The following is a 25,086-nucleotide window of genomic DNA, read 5'->3' on the forward strand; positions in this document are numbered from 1 at the left end:
TCCCTTCAGCTTATGCCCAAAATGTCAATTCTCCTGCTCCTGATGCTGCCTGACTTGCTGTGCTTTTCCAGCGCCATACTTTTCAATTCTGATCTCCAGCATCTGCAATCCTCACTTCCTCCTAATCTCTCTAAAGTGGGATACTGAACAGCCAAATATTGGGGAACTGCATTATAGGGCAATAATTTGGACGTTGTGACCAAACATACCATCTGACTATTTAGAGATGATAGAAAGCTAAGCAGGCACGCGTTCTAAAGAAGTTGTCAAATATTTTCAGGTGGATTTGAATAGATGCAGAAATCAGAGAAGAACATGATAGATGGAATATAATGTAGGAAAATGAAGTTTTCCACTTCAGCAGGGTGAGCAAATGTACCATATTTCCTAAATGGTGAGAGCTTGGAAAGTGTACATGTGAAAAGGGATTTGTGGGTCCTTGTGAGAAGTGACTGAAAGCCAACATGCGAGTGTAGCAAGCAATTAAGAAGGTTAATTGAATATTAGTTTCACAAGAGGAACTGATTACAGGTGCTTTGAAGGCTCACTGCAATTCTTTCAGATCATAGTTAGATTACACCTGTAGTACTGTGTGCAGTTTTGGTCTCCTTACCTCAGGAAAGATATTACTACATTTGACGCTGTGCAATAAAGGCTTACCAGGCTTATTTCTGGGATAGCAGGACTGCCTTAAGATAGATTGGGCAAACGGAGCCTGCATTCTCCAGAATTTCAAAGAAGGGGAGGTGACCTCACTGAAACTTTAAAAAAAATGCTTGAAAAGGATCAGCAGGATAGCTACAGATAAGATGTTTCTCCCTGGTTGGGGAGTTTAGAAACAGGAGGTTCAATTTAGAAATAAGAGGAGTAATTTAGGACCAAAATGAGGAGAATTGTTTCTCCAAATGGGCTGTGAAAGCTCAGTCTTTGAGTATGTTTGAAGTCTAGTTTGCTAAATGTTTGATCATCAGGTGGCTTAAAGGGGTTATGGAATAATGTAACTAAATGCCACTGAAGTGTTCAACCAATGGAACAGGCTCAATGGACTGAATGGCCTAATCCTGTTCCTATATTTTTTTTTATTGTGAAATGTCTGTAATGCTGGAGACAAATATAACCCACAGTCTTGGATTGTGATTCTTGGGAAATTGAAGTATAGTGTTGACTTTAATATCTAGAAATTCAAAATAAGAAGTAAGGACATTAAATATACAATGAAGGGAGGCCTTTTCTATCAGCACTGATGAAATTATACTTTTAATGGCAACAAACTATACTTTAGTCTTTGAATGGGACAGAAGCTCAATAAAATTAAAATTTGAAATAATCATTATGATTATTGGTTAATAATGGTCTCCAAGTGACTATGACAGACTGCAGTTGAGATTGCGAACCTGGAAAAGCACAGATCAGGCAGCATTCGAGGATCAGGAGACTCAACCTTTTGGGCAAAAGGCCTTAATCAGGAATGAGACTGTGGTGCCGAGGGGGTGGAGAGATGAAAGGGAGGGGGTGGGGTGAAGGTAGCCGAGTGCACGATAGGTAGATGGAGGTGGGGTTATGGTGATAGGTTGGAGAGAGGGTGGAGTGGATAGGTGGGAAGGAAGATGGACAAGTAGGACAGGTCATGAGGGTGATGCCAAGATGGTAGGTTAGAACTGGGATAAGACTGCATTTCTTCACACAACTCCATATTTATGACTTTATAGCCCATTTCTATACAATTCAGGTGATAAAGAAACCACAAAATTACAAACACCATTCTGCTTGGGAAAGATTTAAGTTTTGCTGATTTCAGATGACTCAATAAAATGAACACAGACATGTACTGCAGGGGTGCAGCTTCATAAATAGTTTGTTTAAATGAAAGTATTAAAATAACTTTTCTACAAACGGAATCTATGCATGAATGGAGTTGGAGAATGATGAGAAGTCTAAATATTTTAGATGAAATAATTTGTTGAAAACAAGCAACCAAAAAGATCAATTTTATGACCACCTTAACTACTTTATTTACAATTACCCATACTATAATTTCAGTGGGTCAGTAGTAGTAAGAAGCTGGCCGCTAGCATGCATGGAAGTCTATTTAGTGCTCTTATTTTGAGTTGTACCATTTTTATGTTCATCACCAGACTCCAAACTCAAGTAATTATTTTTCATTTTTAGATACCAACTTTAACTCAAACTACTTTTAGAAAAAATGAATGTCTTCCAGTATTACCTTCTTTAACCAAATTATCCGAAAATAGGCTTGTTAAAATCGTAGCTGGGAGTGATCCATTGGCCAAGAGGATACCAGTAAGCGTTGCCAACTTAGTCTGTTCTGAAGCTGAAAATGCTTTTAGGAATAGCAACAGCTGAGGAAGTATAACAAAAATAGATTTTGTAAATGAAGGCAACAATGAGAAATGTTGATATTACATACACAGGAGAGAGGTCACATTGGATTTGGTACTGGGTAACGAACCTCGCTAGGTGTTAGATTTGAAAGTAGGTGAGCACTTTGGTGATAGTTACCACAATTGGGTTATGTTTACTTTAGCGATGGAAAGGGATAGGTATACAGTATACCACAGGGCCAGAGATTTGCCGGGGAAAAGGCAATGATGATGCGATTCGGCAAGATTTAGGATACATGGGGGTGGGGGGCGCAGAGGAAACTGCAGAGGATGGTCACAATTGAAATATGGAGCTTATTCAAAGAACAGCTACTGAATGTCCTTGATAAATATGGCCCTGTCAGGCAGGCAGGAAGTGGTCAAGCAAGGGAGCTGTGGTTTACGAAAGAAGTTGAATCTCGTCAAGAGTAAGGCAGCAGCTGATATTAGGATGAGACATGAAGGCTCAGTTAGGGCACTCAAGAGTTACAGGTTAGCCAGGAAAGACCTAAAGAGAGAGCTAAGAGGAGCCAGGAGGGACATGAGGAGTTGTTGGCAGATAGGATCAAGGAAAACCCTAAAGCGTTCTATTGGTATATAAGGAAGAAGAGAATGCCTAGAGAAACATTAGGGCCAATCAAGGATAGGAGTGGGAAGTTATGCATGGAGTCTGATGAGATAGGGGAAGCTCTAAATGAGTATTTTTCGTCAGTACTTTCACAGGAAAAAAGACAACATTGTGGAGGAGCATACTGAGAAATAGTCTATTAGACTAGATGGGATTGAGGTTCACTAGGAGATGGTGTTAGCAATTCTGGTAAGTGTGAAAATAGATAAGAACCCTGAGCTGGATGGGATTCATTCTATGATCCTCTGGGAAGCCAGAGAGGACATTGTGGAGTCTTTGGTTTTGATCTTTATGTTGTCATTGTCGACAGGAATAGTGCCAGAAGACTGGAGGATAGCAAATGTTGTCCCCTTGTTCAAGAAGGGGAGTAGAGACAACCCTGGTAATTTATAGACCTGTGAGCCTTAATTCAGTTGTTGGTAACATGTTGAAAAGGTTATAAGAGATAGGATTTATCATCTAGAGAGTGATAAGTTGATTAGGGATAGTCAACACTGTTTCATGTCGGGTCGGTCATGCCTCACAAACCTTATTGAGTTCTTGGAGATGGTGCTGAACAGGTGGATGAGAATAAAGTGATTGATGTGGTGTATATGGATTTCGGTAAGGTTTGAGAAGGTTCTCCACAGTAGGCCATTGCACAAGATACAGAGGCATGAGATTGAGGATGATTCAACAGTTAGGATCAGAAATTGGCTAGCTGTAAGAAGACAGAGGGTGGTTGTTGATGGGAAATGTTCATCCTGGAGTTCAGTTACTCGTGGTTTCCCGCAAGGATTTGTTTTGGGGCCACTGCTGTTTGTCATTTTTATAAATGACCTGAATGAGGGTGCAGAAGGATGTGTTAGTAAATTTGCAGACGACACTAAGGTTGGTGGAGCTGTGGATAGTGCTGAAGGATGTTGCAGGTTACAGAAGGACATAACCTGAGAGGTGAAAAATGGATTTTAATGTGGAAAAATGTGAGGTGATTCACTTAGGAAGGAGTAACAGGAATGCAGAATACTGGGCTAATGGTAAGATTCTTGGTAGTGTAGATGAGCAGAGAGATAGGTGTCCATGTATTTAGATCCCTGAAAGTTACTACCTGGGTCAATAAGGTTATTAAGAAAGCATATGATGTGTTAGCTTTTATTGGTAGAGGGATTGAGTTTCAGAGCTATGAGGTCATGCTGCAGCTGTACAAAACTCTGGTGCGGCTGCACTTAGTGCACTGCATACACTTCTGGTCACTGCATTATAAGAAGGATGTAGAAACTTTGGAAAGGGCTCCAAGGAGATTTACTAGAATGTTCCTTGATATGGAGGGAAGCTCTTATGAGGAAAGGCTGAAGGACTTGAGGCTGTTTTCATAAGAGAGGTAGTGGTTGAGAGGCAACTTAATTGAGACAGAAGATAATCAGAGGGTTAGATGGGATGGACAATGAGAGCCTTTTTCCTTGGATGGTGATGGCTAGCACAAGGGGACATAGATTTACATTGAGGGGTGATAGATATAGGATAGTCAGAGGTAAAGTTTCTTTACTCAGTAGTAAGGGTGTGGAATGCACTGCTTGCAATAGTAGTGGTCTCACTAACTTTAAGGGCTTTAAATGGCCACTGGATAAACATATGGATGAAAATGGAATAGTTTAGGATAGATAGGCTTCAGATTAGTTCCACAGGTCAGTGCAACATCGAGGGCTGAAGGGCTCATATTGTGCTGTTATGTTTTATGTTCTACTTTACACTTATTTTGCACTTTCATATTCATCCATTTATTTTATCGACAAGGCTTCATGCATTCATGCCTATGGATCTTGGATGTGCAGATATAGTTAAAATTGAGAACAATATGAAACAAACTGCTAATTCACTTTCACTTGCTTTCCATATTGTGCAGACTTCAATTTGCAATCTACTTTATGATAATGATCTTGGTTAACACAATATAGATTTACTAAGTACTTTTATGACTTTATGCATCCAAATGTACTGCTTTATAAACACCCTTGAAACACATTGCTGTTTCAATATCTTTATTCTCTTTCCAAGTTCTCATATTTATTCTAAACAATGATCTCTCACATGTACATTTTCTCCACAAGAGTTCTTACGATCTGACGCTGTAACTTCATCAGAAAGCTTGTCCACAGCATTGTTTCTGGTGTTCTTTAGAAAGTCTGGCAGAAACTGCCTGGTGGGAATTCCAGCTCATTATCTTTTACAAAACAAAACTGAGCAAAAAGATGGCCTAAATAAAAATATGCTTTTGCAAAGTAGAGACCTGTATTCAGCTTCCCCTCTGATTTTCTTATGAACTATTCACTTCACATTTAGTGCATGAAAGCAAGTCCCAGAGTTCTCTCATTCATACTTAGCTACCTTATTTTGAACCCCTCCCCCCACCCCCTCTTTGAAGCTAAGGTACATTCACTCCAAACACATTTTTGTCCCCTCTCAACAGATACTCTCAGTCAATCGTTCTCCCTGTGTGTCTTGAAGTCACCTGAAACGGGTTGTAAACTGGTCCATTCCACAATGCTGCCTTCCTCACAAGTGAGCTCAGTGAGCAGTGGCAGATTACTGCCCTGTGAAGACCCTCAAAGCTGAACCTTAATCCTGTCCTCACCTGACATCCATGTGTGCAGACTTACAGCAAGTACCATTTGACAGCAATTAAAAGCAAATATCCTGCTCAGTCCAGAGGTTTTGAAACCAATTGTGGTGCCTCAACTGCTAACCCAGTGGAACTCGGCTAACTCAGCAGTGACAGCGGATGGAACCTCAGATATTACAGTTTGCATAATGAGCTCTATATCAACCTTACAGGCTTGATTAAAAAGTTTCTAGCATTATGATGGGTGAACTCATTGGCATATTGGAAACTAATAAACGTTAAAGTTGGAAAGAAAGTTGTGACAATTTTTCAGTCTCCGAGATTCTGAAGAGATTATGCGGAGTCTAGCATGATTTGCTAGGAAAAAAGTACCTTCTTAATTGAATCTTCAAATGCTTTTTCCAGATATTTGTAACGCCTGATAAGCTTATTGAAGACCTAAAGGAAAAACAAAAACAAAAATTAACATCTCTGAATATTCAGTCCAATGATGAAATTAAATTGATAATTTTTTTAAATCTCAAGATTAAACACAAAAGTACCTCATTCTATTTAACTATATTGTCAGCCCCTATTCCTGTCTATATACACCAAGGCAGATTATGTGGAAGATTTTACATTGGTGGATGTGGTTCTCTGACCCTACAAGTGGCACAATTATGGGACAGATTGGAGGAAGTAATGCTCAGCCACAAAATGCAGTACAGTCATACTTCATATCAGCATCAACAATATTACTGAATGGAAGGAGCTGCAGGCAACTTTGCAAAAGCATAGATTAAAAGAAGAAAAATCTTTTTCACTAGCCATAGGTGGACTGTGATGGAAGACATCACTCCACACTGTAATCATGAAACTGTCTTTCTGGCAGCACAGACATGACCACTTTCAAACTGACCTGTTGTCCAAACTGGGACGAGGTGACCAAAGTTGAAATGGTAGCTGGCAATCCTGTCTTCTTGTTGACTGGCTCAGTCTCTTCATTGAAATGTCAGTTACGGCCATTTATGAAATAAACTTACTGCACTGGGAGCTGCACTGAATGCAAAATGTTATCTTTTTTAATTAAGAAAAAAGGATAGGTTTGCTTTTATCCCTGAACTAATTCATTGCAATAAATGAAGTGACATTTAAGTTGACAAATGGTATTTTTAATGCACGTTGTCTGATAGATGTTATGCTGCAAGGTTTCAGACTGAAATCTGTTGATATTACCCAAAATAGGTGTTAAGCTGGTGCCTGCTTCACAGCCACGTGCCAAAGCACGTACTCACCTGAGCATAGTTTCGGATGATTTGTTGATCCTCAGTAGCACCAAACACACAGTATTCAGTCACCTTGGTGCTGTCTCCATCATCAATACGTGTTCCGCCTGGGGCTACAAGATGGGAATAAACATAACTTTGTTTCAAGAGAGTGTCACACACTAATCACTGCCAGTCACATCTTTGAAATTCACAACAGTATTCAAGTCACCTTCATGTCATAGATTGACTGGTTTACAAAGTAGTGTATTTGAACAATCTTGCATAGACTGTCCAACGGTGTTGCCATTTGGAGTCTTTCCAAATGCTGCACATTTTGAGGCGGAACAAATTCAGCAACTAAACTCACCAAACATTAGCAGCTTCATCCCAATTTATTCCAGCAATTTACATTTGTACAGCACTCTTTAAACAGTAAAATGCTCCCAAGCGCTTCCTAGGAGTGTAAACAGACCACAGGAAATGGTACAAAGCTAAAAAGGGTATACCAGAGCAGAACTGTTAACTTAATAGAACGCAGAACAGGCCCTTCAGCCCTCTATGTTGCACCGACCTGTGAACTATTCTCCTACACTTTCCCAAATCATCCATGTGCTTATCTAAGGATTGTTTAAATCTTCCTAATGTGGCTGAGTTGACTACATTAGCAGATAGGGCATTCCATATCCTTACCACACGCTGTGTAAAGAATCTGCCTCGGATATCTGTCTTAAATCTATCACCACTCAATTTGTAGTTATGCCCCCTTGTACACGCTAATGTCATCATCCTAGGAAAAAGACTTTCACTGTCTACCCTAAACCTCTGATCATTTCGTATGCTCTATCAAATCCCCTCTTAGCCTTATTCTTGCCAATGAGAGCAGGTTCAAGTCTCTCAGCCTTTCCTCATAAGAGCTCCCCCCAAAAGACCAGGTAACATCCTGCTAAATCTCCTCTGCACCTTTCCCAATGCTTCCACATCCTTTCAGAAATATGGGGACCAAAACTGCACACAATATTCCAAGTGCGGCCGCACCAGTCTTTTATATAGTTGCAGCATGGTATTATGGCTCAGAAACTCAATCCCTCTACGAATGAAACCTAACACACTGTATGCCTTCTTAACAGCACTATCCACCCGAGTGGCAACTTTCAGTGATCTACGTACGTGGACTCCTCTGCACATCCACACTACCGAGAATCTTTCCATTAACCCAGTACTCTGCCTTCTGGTTATACTTTCCAAAGTGTATCACCTCACATTTAGCTGCATTGAACTCCATTTGCCACCTCTCAGCACAATTCTGCAGTTTATCCAAGTCCCCCTGCAACCTGTAATATTCTTCCACACTGTTCACTACTCCACTGACTTTAGTGTCGTCTGCAAATTTACTAATCCATTCACCTATGCCTGCGTCTAAGCCATTTATGATCATAGAAGTGGGCTTTAAGGATCATCTTAAAAAGAGAGGAGGTTTTGAGAAGGCATTCAAGTGTACAGTTACCTAGGTAACCACACATTGTCACCAATAATGGAGCAAATCTCAGGGAGGAGGAAAAAGGCCAAGATTGCAAGAATGTGCAGACTTGAGCATTGTAGGGCTGACCAAGTTAGAGAGATAGGGAGGTCAAAGGCATGCAGAGATGAGAACACAGGGATGAAAATTTAAACCTCAAAGTGTTGAAAGGCCAGGAGGCAATACTCATCAACAAACAATGGTGACAGCTGAACTTGACTTGTTATGGACATAGCCTTGCATTAATTCAAGTTACAGATGATGGGTGGTCAGACAGGAAACATTGAAAAGTTGAGTCTAGAAATAATGAAGCCAGAGTGAAGATTTTAGCTGAAGAGGACTTTCGGCAATCATGGAGACAAATGATATTACAGAAATGGACATGGGTGGTCCTGTTGATTGACAGGACAGGGAGTTCAAAGATGAGCCAAAAGGTAAAGAAGGAAGACCAAAGTTGTTGACTGTCATTAGGCAAAGGGTAGCATTAGAACAAGTCTCTGACCTTGTACATGGTGTCAGAGCCACTGCCTGACAACAACAAATGCAATGGAAGGATCTATAGGTATCGGATCCTGCACATCTATGCCCCTAACACCATTCCAGCAATTATACTAAAAATGCTCCAGGCTGTTTATCATCAGTATATGTGCAGAATCTAATATTTTGGATTTAAATATGTTGTTGTCAAAGACCGTATCTAAGTGAGAGGCCAAAGATAAGTCATTGGAGATTCAGGGAGCAACGTTCACACTTAGCTGCACAGTTGCTGCTTCAAGAATCTCCACAGGTCAGTGTGCCAGCGCTATTCCTGGTTTCAGAAGTCACTGTCATGCATCAATTTCAAAGAAATGAAAATTAGAGATAATGTATTGGAGAGGTGATTGAGGGAGCAGACATTTTAATGGCTACATCTGAATAGTTAAGTGATGGTGGGCAGTCTCACTCAGCTGCAGAATGGAGATATAATGCAAGAGGGGGATGACATAGTTCGCTAACTCAAAATCCTTAGGTCAAGGATCAGGAAAGCGTACCACACTCAGACATGGAAACTCATTTGTGGTTTTGAGTAGAACCATTTCAGTATTATGGGAGAGACTGAAGGCACTCAAGATATTTGACATCAGCCAGGATAAAACATGCGCAAACATTCACTGTGTCCACCACCAACCCTCAGTAGCAGCAGTGGGTACCATTGACAAGATGCATGCACTAATTCAAAGTTCCTTAGACAGCAACTTCCAAACCCTTGGCTACCAATACAGAGAAAAGCAAGGGCAGCAGATACATGGGGACACAACAAGCTACGCATTTCCCCCCAAGCCACTTGCCATCCAGACTTGAAAAAAACTTTCCCTTCCTTCAAAATCACTGGGTCAAAATGCTGGAACTCACTCTCCAACACTGTGGATATACCTAAATCATATCAACTGCAGAAATTAAGGGTGGCAACTCACCATCACCTTCAAGGAATGGTAATAAATGCTGACACAGACAGAAATGCCCACACTTATGATTGGATTTTTAAAAAAAATCCATATTGCCAAGTAGATCTACATTGTAACAGGACTAGAGCAGCTTGGCCAGAGGGGCAGCTAGCTTATTTCAACATAATTACCGGAATGGTCTTAGGGGCATAGATGTGCAGGATCCGATACCTTCAACAGTTTCTTCATATGAAGTGAACTAATGAGAGGTGATGGGGACTTTAGAAGGAAGCCAAAAAAGGGATCGCTTGGCTCTTCTTCTGCCCAAAGATTGATGCAAATGCTTCAGTCTTGGCTTTGTTTGCTCATACGGGGCTCCTCTCATATTGAAGATGGGGATATTTGTGGAGCCTTCTCTATCTACTCATTTGTACAACTGTCCATAACCATCCATGACTGGATGTGGCAGGACTGTAGAGCCTAAATCTGATCAGTTAGTTATGGCATTGCTTAGCCTTTCCCATTGCACGTTCCTCCCATTGTTTGACATGGAGGTAGTTCTGTATTGCAGCTGCATGAGGTTGACAACTTTTAGGTGCTGTGCCTGGAAAGCCTTCTTGCAGTCTTCATTAAAAGATGTTTAATTACCTGACTTGGTGAAAATGGTAGAGTATGGAATATGCTGGGCCATGAGGTCTCAAGTAGTAGCTAAATATTCTGCTGATGGCCCACAACATTTCACAGATGCTTGCTTAGGTTGCTAGATCGGTTCTAAATCAGTGGTAATGATGGATGTCATTAACGTCAACATCAAGATGGGACTTCATCTGCACAAGAATTTTGCAGCGATTACTCCAACAGGAATAGCCATGGATTGGTGCTTCTTTTAAAATTTAGGCTGGTAAGGGCTGAAGAAGGGCTTATGCCCAAAACGTCGATTTGCCTGCTCCTTTGATGCTGCCTGACCTGCTGTGCTTTTCCAACAAAACATTTTTCAGCTCTGATCTCCAGCATCTGCAGTCCTCACTTTCTCCTGGTAAGAGCAAGACCAAGTAAGATTGTCCCCTCATTATCTGACACAGATCCAGGTGAAGAAGGGTGGACATTGAAGACCTCACTCAGTCTGTGCCCCTGCCGCCATCAGTACTTCTTCCAAGTAGTGAGCAACATTGAGGATAACTGATTCATCCATTGAGGGAGGAGTGGGAGGTAGGGTGTTAATCAGCAGGTTTACTTGCCCAATTTTGAACTGATGGTATGATTCTTCTTGGGATCTGGAGTCAATGTTAAAGACCTACAGTACAAGTTCCTTTCCATTGTATGCCACTGCATGACCAACGGGCCAGTTCATAATTGATGATGGTAATAACTTGGTCTGAATATCATCTGTTGTGTATATCGCACTGCTGCCTCAGTGCCAGGCACCCAGGCTCAAGTCCACCCTTGGGAGAGTTTGGACATTCTGCCTATGTCTGCACAGGTTTCCTCTGGGTACTCCAGTTTCCTCCCATAGTCTAAAGGTATGCAGGCGAGATGGATTAGCTGTGGGAAATGCAGGGTACCAGGAATCGGGTGGGGAGATGGGTCTGGGTGGGATGCTCTTTGGAAAGTTGGTGTGGGCTCGATGGGCCTGCTTCCAGACTGTGGGGATTCTATGATTCTGAGTAAATGGCCATCAGGTTTTGCTTCACAAGGGTGTGGGACAGACCTCAACTCTGGCACAAGCCAAATTAGCAAATAGGAACTTCGCTGGAACCAAGTTGCATTTATCATTGCTGTTTCTTGTACCTTGTTGAACCATTCAGTTTCAGATCTTTCATTAGACTTTGTAGCTGTTTAGTACAATTGAGTGGCCAATTAGGCCATTTCGGATAGGAGGTAGCTGATGAGCAATGAGAGCTGAGGGGCCTAAATGTTTAGAAAACTAGCTCAAAGTCTCAGACAGTTGAAGCTGCTGAGAAGGTGCACCTTGCCACAGATTTGGGAAAGTGTCAGTCTCCGAACTACAAGTTCTCCACCCACTAATGTGGCAGGCAGAAACTGTTCATGGTCATTCCTTCCTGGAGGGAGATTGCACAGCCCTTTTAAGAGATGTGTCTGTAACGTCAGCAAAGTTCATTACTCAAGCTACCCAATTCGGTAGTGAAAATATCATGTTTCACAATATAAATCTCAAGTTCTGAGAATTACAGAATAAAACGAGGTTGCCATCCATTTCATTCGAAGGGAGAGACAATTTTTTTTTATTTTTTGAAATGCTAAAACGGACAGGTAACTCCGTGGGTGAATGTCACACTATTCTCACTCTTCAGAATGAGGAAAATACAGTTTCAGGTGATACACAACTGGTCAAAAACATGGTCATATATTTCAGATGAACACACATTACCTACATCGTGACTACCCTCATTTTGGGCTCCTATCCAATAGCATCACTTTACACGTTGCACCAGTAGCTCAGACATTTCTCAAGAATTGATCTTTGCACCCTGCTTGTCCACTTCGCGATTTTCTCACATATTTCTGTTTTTAGCTGCTATGTTTGCACGTCCTCCACTACCTCTGTGCTCTCATGATGCTTTTCTGATTTACTTTGGAATAACTGCAATTTCAGCCGGTTAAAGGCAGAAACCATTATTCTCCCACCAAAAAAAATCAAAGAGTGAATAATCTGCTTTGTGGCTTTCTACATGTTAATCAGCCTAACAAATACCAGAGTGTCAGGGGCTCATGTTGAGACAGATGCCTTGAAGTTTATTAACAAAACTAAATATTCACATGGCTACAATATCACAGACCTGAGTTCTCTGTTAACTGATGTTATATATTGCATATGGATAGCTGACCATTCATAGACATACACTGACTCCATGACACAGAGGTTGACTGAAGGGGAGGTGGTGACAGTTAAAATTGGAATGTCACATGTCATGCTGTTGTGCAACACAAAGTTCAAGCATGATCTATGCTTGAAACTACCATAATACAATCTGCCCCATTTCCTCTTGCCCTGCTTGACGACTCAAACTAAACCAGCATTTATTACCTTGGCATTCTAGAGCCGCAAAGTTTTCAACACCATATCCTTTTTGTAATAAAAGATGCCCATCACAACATCGCCCACCTCTATCCCTTAGCTCAAGAGGCTGTTAAGTCCACACTCATTCATGTAACTTTCAGACGCTAAGGTAACTTCACTTCCTGTAAACTTCAGCTCATTCAAAAACTTGGTTACTCATATCTTTAGATCTAGCATGCCCAGTTCCCCTATCATTCCTGTCTTATTTACCTTCAATATTCTCAATTTCTTCAATGTTTTAAAAGTACCACTTCTAGATTAGATTACACAGTGTGGAAACAGGCCCTTTGGCCCAACAAGTCCACACCGACCTGCCGAAGCGCAACCCACCCATACCCCTACATTTACTCCTACCTAACACTACTGACAATTTAGCACGGCCAATTCACCTGACCCGCACATCTTTGGGTTGTGGGAGGAAACCGGAGCACCCGGAGGAAACCCACGCAGACACGGGGAGAATGTGCAAACTCCAAACAGTCAGTCGCCTGAGTCGGGAATTGAACCCGGGTCTCAGGCGCTGCGAGACAGCAGTGCTAACCACTGTGCCACCGTGCCGCCCATTCTAATCCTACCCTATTTTGTAAACGCAAATCAAGGTGCAACTCATGAAGTCCTTTGTCTTGTGCTTCCTGCCCACGGTCTCTCCATTTCATCTCACCACTAGTGGGCATGCCTTCAGTAGATATAGTTTTACATTCTGAAATTTTCTCCATAAACTCATTATCTTTCCATCTGCCATCCACTAAGATACACAGTAAAATCCATTTCTGATTACTTTTGTAAGACGAGTAGGAAAAACATAACTAACTTAATCATGCAATGTCAAAATATGGCAATTAATGAAATACATATTAATCTCAACTGTAAGCAAGGAGACTTCAGTATTTTAATATCATGTGACTCTGCTTAGCTTCATTTGGTGGTGAACAAAAGGAAGGTAACATTCGTAGGTTTCAAAAAAATATAGGACAAATACCAAAAGTCCCTGCTTAGCTCATTTCCATTACATAGAGCCACAATGGAACAATGTGCAACCTTCTTTGAGTTTATTAATTCCTTATTGGGCAGCAGAGGAAGGAATCTGGAGAGCTGGGAGAAGACAACATACCAGTTTTGTTTTAATGTGTAGCGTCGAAGAGAAACAATTAGATTTAACTAAATTGAGTCTTCGTATGACTTTGTAACAAGTTTGTAACTGCATAGTCCTTAAAAGTTTTATTCCTCAACATTGTTTCGATTGAATGCATAAGGATGTCTCACGATTTCAGTCTTGACACATTCTGTACAATTTGTTTGTAATAGTACCTTGTAATCATCTGTATGAGTTTCAAATAATTTTGAAGTTTTAGGTAACTTTTCCACTAAACCTGGTCTTAAAATTAGTTAAGAAACTCATTCCAGGCATCTACAACAACAGAGATAAAATTATCACTTAATAAACTGCCCCTAAAAGCAAATGGTTGAGCATTTGATCTAATGGAGATCTTGTGCCAATAAGAAAGAAAAACTAGCCAGTGTTAAGTGTAAGTGATGGATTCTTAGCAATTAAGCAAACATAGTCAGTCAATGAGCTCAGTATCAATCATGGGGGCCTGAAAACATGTGTCACTCTATCAATTATCAAATAAGATATCAAAAACAATTCACGTGTCTTAGTAATGAGTCATTAAAGACATTAAACTAACAATAATGAAGGGAATGGGTGCATGGATAATTGAAACATTAAAGAATCAGTCAGGAGATAGTGGGAGATGATATTATTAGCCATCATCCTTAAGAATCAGATTGATCACTTATCCCTGAAATCATTTTGAAATGAATCTTGCCTTACCTAGGCCGATTAGAATGTAATATCAATGATCGTGCTGTGGGTTGTGGCTGGACAGAGCTAACAAGCAATTGAGGTACACACTAAGTTTAAAATTGGAATTAGTGAAGCCTCTTCTCCAATCAGAAGATCCCAGAGGTGTTGGAGAGAGACCAGAGACAGAGTACTGACCCCACATCCTAAGTTGCACTGAAAGACAAGAGCATCGTTGGTACGTTGGTAAAATCACTACCTTGCTTTAAAGAAAGTTATATTATGACTTCAGTAAAGTTTCTTCAGTAACCTCATCAGACTGACTTCTGCTGCCTTAATAATTCAGGTTTCAAATGGACAATCATGGCAAATCATTCAGTTTTCATACACCTCTGAAATGCCTTGGGATATTTTTCTATACTAAATAAATGAAGTTGTTCTTGTGGCAGCTGGGACAGCTTATTTAAAAATGGCTCGACAAAATATTTACATTTGCTACCAGTATTTTGAATGAATGCTTCATTGGTTTAAAACACGACTTCTTTAAAAAAAAAATCTGGGAGTAAAAAATACCCATTAGAACACAAAGCAATTATCAAAACATACGAGCTTTTAGATCCTTGTCTGAATCAGTGAGGTTTTAGACAAAATCCCTTAACATTTATAGTAAAATGACATTTTTCTTTTTGTTACTTACTGGTCTATTAAAGAAAGTTGAATCCATATTTACCGAGCATGCTCCCAGCTATCATTATATCAAACAGTGTGTCTGCATAACGACGGTAATCTAGTCTTGATCCTGTAACATCCAGAAACTTGGAAACCGCTTCAAGGTCATTCCCAGCCTCATTGAGACCTTGAATGATTGTGTCTCTGAAGACTGTTGGTTCGAACTTCTCCTTTTCATCTGCACAAGAGATAGCATTGCAGTCACGCACACACCTCCAGTCTTCCCAGATAACAATTATGCAATTTGCACCATACTCAAGTCAGTCTTTTCAAATAGCAGAGACACTTTGTAGTAAGGGTGAATGGATTAGCTGAATGAGTCAGAGGAGTTATTTTTGTGGTGATTTCATGTTGAAAGCAGTAATTTTGGTATCAATTAATTATATACGTTATTAGGTTATTGAACAGTTGAAAGCAAATCTCTAATTGATCATGCAGACAAGAGATTTAAGTGGCGTTTCTCTCACATTGTTTTAAGCAACCAGGTTCTCCAGTGTTGTAAACTGAAGATTGTTATGCAATTTATTCCACAGATGACATTAGAGGTTCCTTGGATTGTACGGTATCTTTAGTTGCCATCACAAAAAATGTCAGTTTATCTACCAGGAGTGGAATGCCTTTAATGAATCCATACTACTTCACAAGAAAAACAGACAGGCTAAAAAGCTTACCCCTTTTCCTGGTTTTGAACCGCTGGCCTGTTAGCACTGGCTTCTGCAACTTACTCATAAACTTTCTGTAGAATTGAAGAATATAAATTAGACACAGTAGAAACCAGAATGAAAACAAAAATTTCATTAATTCACAAACTAACATACAGAAACATTCAATTGTAAGTTCCCAATCTGACTTGCGGTGCTTGGTAGGAAGCTACCAAATAGAAGTCAGGAATCTGGCCACAGAGCAAGAAACTGACGGAATGTTATCCCTATTTCATGCTTTCAGTTGCCACAAAGCAGCTACTGTGTGAAGGTAGCCACAGAAGAATTTTTTTAAAATGCAAGTTCTACACTGAAAGCTTTCAATTTACAAAGAAAAATATTTCCTAAAGGAATTGGGCAGCAGGATGATACAGTGATTAGCACTGCTGCCTCAGCACCAGCAGCCCAGGTTCAACTCCACCCTCACATTCTCCCCATGTCAGTGTAGGTTCCCTCCGGCTGCTCTGGTTTCCTCCCATAGCCAAGTGATGTGCAGGCTAGGTGGATTAGACATGGGAAATTGCAGGGTTACAAGAATAAGGTAGGGGAAGTGGGTCTGGGTGTGATGCTCTACAGAGTCAGTGTGGACTCGATGGGCTGAATGGCCTGCATCCACACTGTAGGGATTCTATGATGCTACGACGATATCCTTTAAATCTTGGCATCTTGCCCCACTCCTGCCATGTGTGTCATTCATTTAACATTGACATTTCAGGAGAAGATCTTTACTCATCTAGAACCATAGATTTCAGAAATCTTTAATCAGTCAAACTGATCAGGCATGGTTAATTTATTATCGATACTGCTAATAGTCATCAGTTCAGTTATAAACATTAAATATCAGGTTACATTATCAACTAAAACCTTTACTCACTGCTAACATCCTGTAGAATACTAGATCAGCTCTAGACTCCCCACAGATTTAGATTCCTAGAATCCTCAGGCAAATACATGACTGGCACAGATTCTATTTGTTATCTGTTGCTGGCTTATTTTCCCAAAAACCACAGGCATTCATAGCTACAGTATACCTTCCTAAATACATCCATCATATTCATTTAAAACAATGTATTCTTAGTAACAGCACAGCAGTTCATACATCATACATCTCTAGTTGTACTTAAGAATTTGGTGGCAATCCTTCTTCTTGATCCACTGCAACTCATGAAGCAAAAGTAATTCCACGATACTGTTAAGTCAGAGACTTGGTGGATTTCGGCCTAACAGTATTCCTATGCATCTGATCCCTTGTCCTTCAAGGCAGCAGAGGTCACGCTGTCAAAAACAGCTTTGGCAACATGCTGCAGTGAATCCTGTAGGTAACACATTCTGACCACGATGCATTAGTGGTGGAGAGATGAGAGACTGAAGTAGATAAATGGGCTGATCATGCAGCTTATGAAGCAGTTGCCACCATCTCGGCAAGCGGACAATATTACATTAAACTCTAACTTGTGCCTTGAAGGTAGTGGAGAAGCTGCAGCATGTACATAGCTGATCCGGATAATTCGAAACAATTTCTCAATTTGCCCTCCTTTGGTGTTCAGACTACAACTGGAGGCTTCATCCTTCAATATTCTCCAGTTGTCACTACTGTATGATTGTTTGGAATTTGTAGATTAAACCTGGTCATTAAGCACAATGGTGGACACACATGTTACTAAGGGCCAAATTTTGCCATTCCAAAGAGCAGGAAATTTGATACTTCAGGCAAAAGCCTAACCTGTGCCTGCTAGGGCAAATCAAACTACAGAAGGGTTCAATAAAAGGCTGCCTTTGAGACATTTTGTAACTTTGGTAGAAGCAGTTGGCCTTTTGGACTCAATCTTTCAGGTATGAAGATGACACACAGCAAATTGAAGGGACGTCAGGAGAGAATAAACCTTTATGAGTTCATGGCGTGGTACAAATGTCAAAGTCACTTTCCTTGCTTAGAGCAATAGACAATGAGGAAAAAATAGAAGAGCTATTGAAGGCCTGGGAAAAGACACAAGTGTGGCAGTCCATATGGGGTAAATATTAAGGAAAAAATAATCGTGACATCTTATACAAAGATTGCATTAAACCTCCAGCAATAAGGCTGCACAACATTGTTATCTGGGGTACTGGATTTGGGAATTGCAGAAAGGAATTTACCAAGATAATAGTACAGGTTAATGACTGATGATTTATATACTATAGAAACAAGTCTACTGTTTTCATATACAGGAAGCTTAAAGAATCCTTTTACAGGTTCCCCTTGTCTTTCTCAGAGGCAGGCCCCGTCCGTTCTTGCCTAATTCAAAGACAGGGCATTAACAAACCAAGGCTTGAATTGCAGAAAACAAAATGGCTGCCAGCTGCATTTATGACAAAAGTAGGTTTCTGACTCCGGAGCAAACCCTGCTCGTTTCCCATCTTGGATAGGAAAATCCAGCCCTAAAGTGTCCAAATGAAGTCTATGAATTTCCACTTCTGAATGCCTCAGAATCTCCACTTTGCAAAATGTCATTTTCCACTTTTACAGCATAGCAAATCCAGATTTAAAGTAATATTCCAATTTTAAAAAAAGCAGACCCTAGTTTGGCATAGCAAATTTTAAATATCCTTATGCGGGAATCAGTATTTGGTACACATCTCATTCTGTTCCTCAAATATCTCCCTCCCACCTGCAACAAAGTCTTTGCCTGCAAACAACCCCCAAAATGAAATTCTAAATAATTTATGTTCATGATGTAAATTATGTAGCCATAACCAAGACACATTTCCCACACTTTCTTTTGTCACTTAGTTATTCCAATCACCATGGACATGAACAATACCACGCTCCTATTTGAGAGCAGTTTGTTCTCTAAATGTACTGTCTTGGTAGAATCTCACTTTGAGAAGGCAATACGCAGACTGCTTACCTCTACAATAGCTATTTTAATGCAATATTACTACAATTACACAGGTCTTCCTTGAGATGTTTCTTTGCCTGGTTGATGCTGGGCAACCCAAAGCGAATAAAGAATAGTTTCATCAAGAGTTTCCATCTCACTAAAAAGACTTCAGGCCAATCCATATTAAACATGTTCTGAAAGCATTGGACATCTGTGACATTCTGCCACATTGGTGGAACAAATGAAAACCTTAAAAAAAAAATCACCAACATGCTAAACAAAGTTGACAACATTTGTAAATATTTATAACAATTGATTCACTTCACCTTCCAACATTTATGGGTCCTTTTAAAAATTCCAGGGAAAAGGATCTGAATCATCTATTAGTAAATAATCTCTCTCAAGCTAAATATAGTCTAACAAACAAGAGCAAACACATTATCTCCACCCACCTTCAATGACAGATTATTTCATGTATATCACAGTACCTTGGAGGATATTGCTGCTGCAGAACAGTTTTCAGAAAGCCATTGTCATGCCTACAGAAAAGCAGTCACTGCACTTCACTAAATACTGCAGTTTTATCAAGTGGGGTTATTTGTGCTTTGTGAGTATTACATAAATTCAAATCGACATTTGCCAAACACGAGTGCACTTATTTAAGTATCACATCTTGGAGATCCTCAAATTAATATTACTGGCATACCTACAAAAGCAGATTTTGGAAATGGACACTTTTAAATACCCTTCAATCTTTTTTTGGACTTCACTTTATTATCATTGACCAAACCAAAGTGCCCTGAAATCTGCCCGGCAAGTATTCGGGTTCTTAATATTTACAGGAAAAGTATTTATACCTTCTCAATCCAAATGTCACTTCTTGTATTTACTCATTGTTCCTATATCAGTGGTTTGCAAACTAAAATTTTGAAAGAAAATTTCAAAACAGGATTAAAGACCTTCATCTCATTTACATCTAAATATTCCACAATTGTGAATCTGATATTGCTGAAAGAGGCACCAACTGTTTTACAAAGTTTTCACTAACGTCGCCACTCTGGCATATTCAAACTTCAATATTTATATACAAAAACGTATTTAAAACACTCATTGGGACAAACTGACAAAAATCAATGCATTTTGCTGTGCAATTCAGCTTTTAATAAAGTTGTGATAAAAATTGTGTAGAACTGATCAAGCATAGATCAACTAACATTAAAAAAGACTATGTACAGACTGTGGATTAACAGTATAAAGTTCTTGAATATATTTGAATAAAAGGTCAATACTAATTACGGAAATCACCATACAGTATGTCAGCAGCCCAGGTAATAATTCTGTGCCTGACAATTGTGTGCTTACATTTGTTACAAGACATACATATCTATTCAATGTAAAAGTACAAATGTGTTTTAATAATGGGTTTAAGAAAACAAGTATTATGCTTGATGAGATGGGTGTGCCAGTTTCTCATTACAATCGGCCTATCTTTGTGAGCGAAATGGAGAAGGCAGCAGCACAGACTAAGGAGAATATGAACTGAGCAACAGGAGAGCAAGAGCACACCTCTGACCACCACTCATTTGATTATCCTTGGACATAGCTGCTCAAATATAAAGTCAGCCTGAATGTCAGACCCCTGTAAATATTTATAGAACCTTTTGAGAAACACGGAACTAATATAAAAGATAGGAGAAACTTACTTTCATTTTGAAAAAAATATATTCTTTCAGGGATGTGAGCATCACAAGCAAAATTGACATTCATTGCTCATCCTATTTGTGCCCTTGAACTGAAAGGCTTGCTTAGCCACGTTAAAGGCGGGTAAACATCATCCACATTGCTTGGATCCACAGTCACATGCAGCCAGACGAAAGGCAGCAGATTTCTTTCCCTAAAGGACATTAAACCAGATGGGTATTTACAGCGAATGATTGGTTTATCATGGTCTTCATTACTGACTTTAGCCTTCAATTCCAGATTTTAATTTCCTTTAAATTCCACCAGCTGCCATGGTGAGATTTGAAGCAGTGTCTAGAGAATATTAGCCAAAGCCTTTGAATATGACCAGTGCAGACACAAATTGTTCAACGAGCCCTTCTCTGTGCTTTTCAAAAAATTCATTCATGGGATGAAGTGATCCCTAGCTAGGCAGCATTATTGTCCAGAGGGCAGTTAAGAGTTAACCACATTGCTGTGGGTCTGGAGTCACATGAAGGCTAGACTCGGTGAGGATGGCAGTTTCCTTCCCTAAGCAACATTAGTGAACCTTTTCCAACTATGGATTCATGGTCCATCATTAGACACTTAGTTCTGGATTTTTTTAAAAAAATTGGAATTCACATTCGACCACCGACCATGGCTGGAAGCCAACAGGGGTTCCCAGAACATTGCTTGGGTTTCTGGATTCTATTATAAGCCGACTGACTCCCACAGCTACCTGGATCTACTATAAACCGACTGACTCCCACAGCTACCTAGACTACACCTCCTCCCACCCTGCCCCTTGTAAAAACGCCATCCCATATTCCCAATTCCTTCGCCTCCACCGCATTTGCTCCCAGGAGGACCAGTTCCAATACCGTATAGCCCAGATGGCCTCCTTCTTCAAAGACCGCAGATTCCCCCCAGACGAGATCGACGATGCCCTCCACCGCATCTCCTCCACTTCCCGCTCCTCCACCCTTGAGCCCTGCCCCTCCAACCGCCACCAAGACAGAACCCCACTGGTTCTCACCTACCACACCACCAACCTCCGTATACAGCGTATCATCCGCCGTCATTTCCGCCACCTCCAAACGGACCCCACCACCAGGGATATATTTCCCTCCCCTCCCCTATCAGCGTTCCGCAAAGACCACTCCCTTCTTGACTCCCTCGTCAGGTCCCCACCCCCCACCAACCCAACCTCCACTCCCGGCACCTTCCCCTGCAACCGCAGGAAATGCAAAACTTGCGCCCACACCTCCTCCCTTGCCTCTCTCCAAGGCCCCAAGGGATCCTTCCATATCCGCCACAAATTCACCTGCACCTCCACACATATCATCTATTGCATCTGCTGCACCCGATGTGGCCTCCTCTATATTGGGGAGACGGGCCGCCTACTTGCGGAACGCTTCAGGGAACGCCTCTGGGACGCCCGGACCAACCAACCAACCCAACCACCCCGTGGCTCAACACTAACTCTCCCTCCCACTCCACATGCAGGTCCTTGGACTCCTCCATCACCAGAACATCATAAAACGACGGTTGGAGGAAGAGCGCCTCATCTTCCGCCTGGGAACCCTCCAACCACAAGGGATGAACTCAGATTTCTCCAGTTTCCTCATTTTCCCTCCCCCCACCTTGTCTCAGTCGATTCCCTCGAATTCAGCACCGCCCTCCTAACCTGCAATCTTCTTCCTGACCTCTCCGCCCCCACCCCCACTCTGGCCTATCACCCTCACCTTGACCTCCTTCCACCTATCACATCTCCATCGCCCCTCCCCCAAGTCCCTCCTCCCTACCTTTTATCTTAGCCTGCTGGGCACACTTTCCTCATTCCTGATGAAGGGCTTGAGCCCGAAACGTTGAATTTCCTGTTCCTTGGATGCTGCCTAACCTGCTGTGCTTTAACCAGCAACACATTTTCATTTCTGGGTTAACAGTTTAACAAAACACCACGAGGCCATTGCCTCCCCATAGATCACTAGAATTGATCCATGAGTATCCATGGGGTGGCACGGTAGATCAGTGGTTAGCACTGCTGCCTCACAGCACCAGGGTCCCAGGTTCGACTCCAGCCTCGGCGACTGTGTGTGGAATTTGCATATTCTCCCAGTGTCTGCGTGGGTTTCCTCCCACAGTCCAAAGATGTGCAAGTTAGGTGAACTGGCTGTGCAAAATTGCCCAGTGGGAGGGAAACGGGTCTGGGTAGGTTACTCTTTGGAGGGTCGGTGTGGACTTGTTGGGCCGAATGGCCTGTTTCCACACTGTAGGGTATCTCATCTAATGATATTATATCATCTAATTTAATCATCCATTCTTATCTCATGCATTTTTCTTCTGATTTTTCTTGCACAAAGCCTAACTAAAAAATTAGTTGCAAACTCGAAAATATCTTCCAATAGAACAATTGTGCGTACTAGACGATCAATCTGGTCCTTTAACATTTGAACATTTGCAATAAATGTCATTAAGGAACATGTAAAGAACAAACTTGTGTTGTAAAGCCAGTGTTTCTTTTAAAGCACTAATTGCAGAGTTTTAAAAATTAGAGGTTGACCAGTTCTAGTGTTTGCTTCTTCTGAAAGATCTTTGTAATAACAATTTGCAGTTCAACTACTATCATTTTTTATGCTTAGCAGATCAGGCCAGCAATCAGTCTCGGGGAGCATATGAAATCAAAGTTAAAAAGACGGTCATACCCTGTTTTAAAAAATATATTGATATTGTAGCCTGTGTAGACATGAAGACAATGCTGAGTAGAGAAATTAATTGAAAAGTCAAGGGCACACATTAAATTCCTGCTTAATACCTTTCTATTAAATTACATATTTGATAATGCCACTGAAACTGAACTTTTTGTTTGGCACTGCAAAAGCCTGTTCTCCTAATGGCACAACTCCAGAAATGTGATTTATCACTCAATAGATCTCAAAAGGACATACAGTACAATGAATATACACAGCAACATTCCATCTCATTTTAGTCCAGTTTCTCACTGATGTGGTTCATTGCCTTGTGACTCAAACTACACAACCAGATTCTTTTTGGAGGACTGATATACATGACTTTCCTCATACCCCCCAAACTCTCATGCATATACAGTAGTTTTAATTATGGTTTTCAAAAAGTAACAAGCCATGCCATCTGATGTAAGAGGTGGAATTGCTGCATACCAAACATATAAAAGGCTAAAAAAGTAAATATCTGTCGATGCATAACAAATGTAATTTTTTTTATATTTGAATGAAGATTTCAAATTTTCCAAGGATTACTGTTCAGCAAAATAAAATAATGCTTTTACTTGTCCATTCAAATTACTAAGTTTTAAAGGAAACTTAATACCTGGATATGGTGATTAACCTTTGCTCAAAATCTGATGAAGCATAAACTGTTGAGAAACTATAATCATTGCATTACCAGACTTGCATGTTCAATTCACTGATCACACAAAGTTTGTAAGCTTATAAAACATCTCGTCCATAACAATGCATTGCTTACTGAGTTAAAAGAAACAAGATAAGCTTTCATTCTTACTAAAGTTATTCCATTTAACAGAGAATGGAAAACTGAGCTGGTATATAACATTTGGCAGCAGCAAGTGTATGTGAAACACTTTCACAGTTGGATATGTTGTGCTGCATTGCAAGGTTTACACTCGAATCAATGCTTTTTGGTAACTTTTGGCCACTTAACTAGCAAGCTGTTTTTCCAGAATTGATCAAGGCTTGGGCTTGTGTAATATAAAATTGTTTCCACTTTTAGACTACATCATTTCCAAATAATTTTCACATCAAGAAAACCCTGAAGAATTTTTGTTCACATCACAATGAATTATTCCAGGCATTTGTTGGCTGGAGATTTGACAATAGTCATACATACTGCCCTTTTCATACTCGTTAACGTGGTATATTTAATGTCCAATCTTTTTTTAAAAAAACTTGGCATATGGCTATGGCATCAGTTGTTGATTCTTAATCAATACCTCCATCACCTTGCATTGAAGTTAAGATCAGTGCTCCAATTTATTAATTTTACTGCCGACCTAATCAAAATAAAGCTAGTTAAATCTGTTCATAATTAGATTAATCTACAAACAATACCACAGACATGTGACACGATTCCCGAAACATGAGCCATGGATAAGATGATATTTCTCCTTGTTAACAGAAGTTCACACATGTTGTGAACACTGACTACATGTTGTGGATTCACATCTGAATGGGCAGATGTGTCTCAGATTGATGGTGGCTGTTTACAATAAGCTAATCCTGATCCTGGATACGTGTTTGCCAATTAATAGCAGCACTAATTGATTTTGTTTAGGATGCGGTTTGATGACAACAAGATGAAGGAAAGTGATTACAATTGCACATTCATCAAGTCCTACCAAGTACTATCCATGATTTGATT

General features: G+C 40.5%; 1 protein-coding gene across 1 annotated transcript in view; it reads right to left on the reverse strand.

The window, feature by feature from the left end:
- Positions 1-25,086, reverse strand: part of LOC132816019 (eIF5-mimic protein 1) — a 76,168-nt gene that overhangs the window by 20,985 nt on the left and 30,097 nt on the right. Inside the window, exons 2-6 of the mRNA XM_060825424.1 lie at positions 16,079-16,143; positions 15,409-15,585; positions 6,883-6,986; positions 5,981-6,046; positions 2,225-2,360 (exon numbers count right to left, since the gene is read on the reverse strand). Coding sequence (XP_060681407.1) covers positions 2,225-2,360; positions 5,981-6,046; positions 6,883-6,986; positions 15,409-15,585; positions 16,079-16,136 — 541 coding nt within the window. The 5' untranslated portion in view covers positions 16,137-16,143. The remainder of the gene's footprint in view (positions 1-2,224; positions 2,361-5,980; positions 6,047-6,882; positions 6,987-15,408; positions 15,586-16,078; positions 16,144-25,086) is intronic.

The sequence above is a fragment of the Hemiscyllium ocellatum genome, chromosome 5 (genome assembly GCF_020745735.1).
Source record: "Hemiscyllium ocellatum isolate sHemOce1 chromosome 5, sHemOce1.pat.X.cur, whole genome shotgun sequence".
Classification (NCBI taxonomy): Eukaryota; Metazoa; Chordata; class Chondrichthyes; order Orectolobiformes; family Hemiscylliidae; genus Hemiscyllium; species Hemiscyllium ocellatum.